We start from the raw sequence: 4,839 nt of genomic DNA, 5'->3' as shown, positions 1-4,839 counted from the left end.
TAATTTACCATCATACAATATTTTTTGCATATTGTAATTTTTTTAAGAAAGAAGGTACGTTTAAGTTCTTAATATTTAGCATTAACTTTATTATTATTACATATCGACGTGTTTTATACATATCTACTTCCGCACCAACAAATGCCTATTTTTCAATATATATCTTAAAAAATAATGCTATTACAAAAAACTATATCGACGAAAAGTTGTGAGAGATGACAGAATAGAAGTACAAGAAAGAGAGAAAAAGTTTCAACTATAAAATTATCACAATAGTATCATCAATATTATTCATATCACCACAAAATAAATTGAAAGTTACGGAGTAAAAAATAAGGTTTCCAGTTGCGGTATTTGATCTCGAAATTGTCCCTGGATTTTGTCCAAAAATGGGTTCCATAAATAGTCCCGAAAGAATTTGTCGGCATTAGGTCTTATTGTTTAACATTTCATATTTTTTTGATAATGAATGTAATTACTATTACTATCACGTAAAAATACTTGGTTTCCATAAAGCGTTATCTTTTTTAATAAAAATTTTTTGTAGAAGAAATATTACATATTTCCATTTCGGGACCATTTTCGGGAATGGTCCGGGACTTAAAATTTGATTGCAAAGACCCGATTACTCTTTCGATCCGGAAAGTACGAAACAAAGTAAGATAAAGAAATTTAGAAAAAAGTGTCACAGAATATCGAAATCAAGTTATATTCAGTGATAAGTAAAGGAGACAGAAATAAAATGAAAAAAGAAATAAATAATAAATTTTCAATTTGGTAACAGTCAAATATTTCTAGGAAATAAAGTGTAGATAGTGTTAGATAGACATCATGCAAAGTAAACGAAATCATAAAAATCGTAGTTAATAAATCAAAAAGTTCAGCAGTGGTTTAATAATTCAGATCAAGTGATGATTATCATGGATTTTTATTCTTTTTAGTATCTATTATTAGTATTCGAGTTCGAGGTCACATAATATAATGAAAATCAAAAGAAATGGACTAGATATGATTAATCAACGGTAAGCTTCTTAAAACTTCCTTCCAAACCCACCCCTAACTCTTCGTTCATCTCCGATACCAGTTTGCATTCTCTTTCATCTATTTCAATATACATGTCGTCTAACGATAACACTTGTTCTCGCCTTTCTTTTAGTAAGGTTTTCAATTTTTCCGTGAGTTCGCTCAAAGGAACTACACCACCATATTCTTTAGGAAGAATTTTCGGGTCGATTTTCTCATGTAAGGCGTCTAAAGACGGATTTATCTAAAATTTTTATTCGTAATATAACCCTCACCGTGAGACAAATGTACCACACAAATTAAAAGTTATCGTAGAAAATGAAAGTACACCACTTCACTTTGTCATACTTTAAAGGTACGGCATATTGATAAATCACAAATTAAAAAAAAAACATTACTTTATAAAGATACTTACAAAAGTTCTATTTCTTAATTTATCATTTAGAAAAGTTAATCCAAATTCTATAAGTTTAGCGGCGGCAGGTGACATGTTTATAAAATGATTAGCTTTATGTCTCATAGGGGAGGAATTCTGTAAAATAATAAAATTATTTAAGAATATTCCGCTGCAGATTGTTGTGCTGCAAATGGAGATAGAAAAGGACAGTCCTGCGCTTCAGATACGTGATTCTAGTCTTGTTCTTTTTGGTAAGAAATCGAATTCTACAGAATTTTTGTGAATAAAAAGTAAAAATGTCTGTTTAATACAAGTCGCAAGAAATTAATGCTTTTCAGGTAAAAGTTTCAAAATCCTATAACTGTTTTATTTTTAATTTTTTCGAAAACATTTATCAAGGAATTTGGTAACGTACAATTTTAACCATAGATTTCTCGATGATTTTAATTTTTGTACGATTTAAAGCTTTGCAGAAGAAGAAATGTGAAAAGCATCATTCAATTTGGAATAGTTTACGTATGATTACATGGATAGTTACTATTATACAATATTTTTTGTAAATTACTGTGAAAATTCCAAACTACCTAGATTTACCCTCGACCCCTTGCTTTCCACCAAAATCTATTTAACAGTAGAACTAATTAAATTTCATTGAATCCACTCTCCGCAAAGCTTTTTCTACTGACCTGAACGCAATGGAAGATATTTCTAACATCCTTCAAAGACCATAAAGAAATGTGTCCCATTTGGAATCCAGCTACGTCATTAATATAAACGTATCCGTAAATTTGATTAAGTTCATCATCCATAAGTGCCTCGCTAACTAAACTATGCACCCTGATCATATGCGCCGCTGTATACTTATAGGGGTCGAATTTATCAGCTGCACTAAAAATGACCAGCTTTCCATCGATTCTATCGACCAAGGGAACAATGTATCCATTATCTATTATTTCTTTTAAGTCTTTATCTTCGTAGTCTAAGTTTTTAAACCAGTCCGGATAAAGCTGTCTTATTATCAAATAACGTTCTAACATTTCGCAAGCAAGTGGAACACTAAATTTTTTAGTTCGAAGAAATCGGAGAAGAAATTTGTTATCTGAAAATGAATTATTTTCAGATTTTCATTGTTTCTGTCGCAATGGAGAATACCAATACCAGATAAAAAACATTATTAGACTTCCCGACACGTCTCACCCTGTACAGTATGTTTATTTGCAAGTTTTTCCAAAGCAAGACACTATTTCAAAAAAATTTAAAACACATTTCCCAATTCACAAGAGCCACAAAGCATGGTAAAATTTGAGTTGTTTTAGTACTTTAAGGTCACTTTTGCAACTAATCCGTACACAAATATTGCAGTGAGGATAAATCTATTAAAATTACATACTCTCGATGATTTTTTTATATAGTTAGCAGCAGGATAAATTACAGCTGTCTTTATCAGTTATTATTGAAACTATACCTACGCAACAAATTATAAAATTGTTTTCTTTTAAAATCCTTACGATTATTAGTCAGTTATAATNCTTGCTTAAGTGCCTTATTTCGTTTTTGATTCTTACGTTTTTCTTTTGAAATTTTAGTCTTCTAAAGATAATTAAAAAAAGTAACGGTTATGTTATATGGTGGAATTCTGAGAATACTCACCGTTGTCATTATTTCAAATTTTAAAATTAATAAAAACACTAAAATACACGTTTATGTATTACTCGATAACCTTAAAACTGCTTAAAACATAAGCAAATAGTTTTAGTTATCTTCTTCTTCATTTTTCGTTCATCAATTTTAACTTTCGGCTGTGTCTACCTAACCGTTGAACGTTTTATACACCCGTAAATATTTATGAGTTATGCAAATACGTAGAAGCAAAGTAATTTTTATTAAATTAATTACTATGTTGCTAATTAGTCCAGAAAGAAATTATAACCATAAAATGTTTTAAAACTTAAGAAAAATTAAAAAAGAAACGAAAATTGTTTTCTAATTTAATATAAAAGTCAAACTGTTAATAAATAAATAATAAACAGAAATCAAGTTTGTACTTTATATGTCAGTAACTAGAGCGTCTCTAGAAATATCAAATTCAGATAAGTTTTGTACTAATGTTTTAGCACGTTTGGCACATTGAACCTCATAGGAGCTTCTTGGTGGTAAACTTGTAGCCATTTTTAGGTAATAATTAGCTCGGAAATATTTCTGCATGCGATAGCACGTTTTCCCTAATAAATACAAATTTGGTATATAAAATCCGGGTCGAATACTTTCCGCTTTTGAAAGATATTCGTATGCTTCTTCATAACTCGAGGGTGGGGGATTTTCAAACAGATATGAAGCAAGAAACCTTTCGAAGCGATTTAAATTGCTAAGATTATAACAAAGTTGTCCCAGCATGTGTAAAACAAATACATCATAAGGGTTTAGTTCAACTGCTTTTTTCATGTGTTTCTTAATGACACCCAAATTTTTTGCTTTCGATGTAGTTCCTTCCAGATTTGTTTTAAAATTAACGATGAGAGCCATCCATTTGTGAACGTTCGGATTGTTTGCTCCCCTAGATAAAGTTGATGTAATTATTTCGTAGGCCTCGTCGATCATTTCTCTTTTTATATTATTCGAATTGGTCTCATCCTGTGCCATTTTATATAAAGAACGACTCACTCTCCAAAGAACATCCACGTTTTCCCGAAATTTTATTCTATTTAATAATTGATACACTTCTAGGTAATCTCCCGTCTCAAAAAGTTTGTCGGCTTCTCTGATTGTATCGTCAACTGTACGGAGGGACCAATAAAGCATCTTTTTATCATTTCCATCGTCGTAAAAAGGATTAAATGGATTTTTCCACACCCAGCAAGGTACAGCTAATTTTAACCATCCACTTTTAACATAATTTGTCTTCCCCGATTTTGTTTGAATTATCCTCAAAAATTTACGAAACATTACTAACTCAAAAATGGTTTTGAAATGAAATAAAAAAAAAAGAATGGTACATATGAATGATGAAATGGGTTAGTTAAAAAAAGTGGATTTATCACTTAAATGTCAAATTACATGTCACGAATGGAATTTTCTTAATCTTCCAAATATTAATCATCTAATCGTAAGTTTATTGACTGTACGTGACGCGAAATAAAAACTGCATTAAATATCTACCTATTTCACCCTTAAGTTAATCAAAAACTGATTTCTATCATATGCAAACGTGGACAATTATAAAGCTTGTAAAATGTTAGTTATAAAAATTGAAAGTGATATTGTCATTAATTGATTTTTCAAAAGTAAAAAAGTTAATATTTAAATAAAATAAATACAAAAAAAATATTATGTAGTACCTTATTCACATTTTTTACGGCGAAAAATAAGTATTAATAATTAAATAGAAGAACAGAAAACACTTATGTAAATATTAATATTAT

The 4,839-nt window shown here is 29.7% G+C and overlaps 3 protein-coding genes across 9 annotated transcripts in view; all 3 read right to left on the bottom strand.

Moving 5' to 3' along the window:
- The window catches only part of LOC108741583 (nucleolar complex protein 3 homolog), a 12,697-nt gene extending 9,340 nt beyond the window's left edge, over nt 1-3,357 (bottom strand). The window contains exons 1-2 of one of the 2 annotated variants that reach the window (XM_025978890.1): nt 3,071-3,357; nt 2,963-3,010 (exon numbers count right to left, since the gene is read on the bottom strand). In XM_025978890.1, coding sequence (XP_025834675.1) covers nt 2,963-3,010; nt 3,071-3,079 — 57 coding nt within the window. In that variant the 5' untranslated portion in view covers nt 3,080-3,357. The remainder of the gene's footprint in view (nt 1-2,962; nt 3,011-3,070) is intronic. The other variant, XM_025978891.1, reaches the window with a different exon arrangement.
- Nucleotides 1-4,839, bottom strand: part of LOC108741582 (clavesin-2-like) — a 37,124-nt gene that overhangs the window by 11,269 nt on the left and 21,016 nt on the right. For 5 of the 6 annotated variants that reach the window (XM_025978899.1, XM_025978897.1, XM_025978898.1 and 2 more), the window contains one exon: nt 15-1,101. In XM_025978899.1, coding sequence (XP_025834684.1) covers nt 1,013-1,101 — 89 coding nt within the window. In that variant the 3' untranslated portion in view covers nt 15-1,012. Of the gene's footprint in view, nt 1-14; nt 1,102-4,839 lie in introns of those variants that run through there. The other variant, XM_025978895.1, reaches the window with a different exon arrangement.
- On the bottom strand, nt 3,454-4,569 carry LOC112905789 (regulator of microtubule dynamics protein 1-like). Its single transcript, XM_025978900.1, has 2 exons — nt 4,475-4,569; nt 3,454-4,343 (listed from the first exon to the last, which is right to left on the bottom strand). Coding segments are annotated over exons 1-2 (879 nt in total). The 5' UTR covers nt 4,477-4,569; the 3' UTR covers nt 3,454-3,466.

This window comes from Agrilus planipennis, unplaced genomic scaffold (assembly GCF_000699045.2).
Source record: "Agrilus planipennis isolate EAB-ADULT unplaced genomic scaffold, Apla_2.0 scaffold316, whole genome shotgun sequence".
NCBI classification, from domain to species: domain Eukaryota; kingdom Metazoa; phylum Arthropoda; class Insecta; order Coleoptera; family Buprestidae; genus Agrilus; species Agrilus planipennis.
The sequence above is the reverse complement of the archived record's forward strand: the minus strand, read 5'-3'. Positions and strand labels throughout refer to the sequence as shown.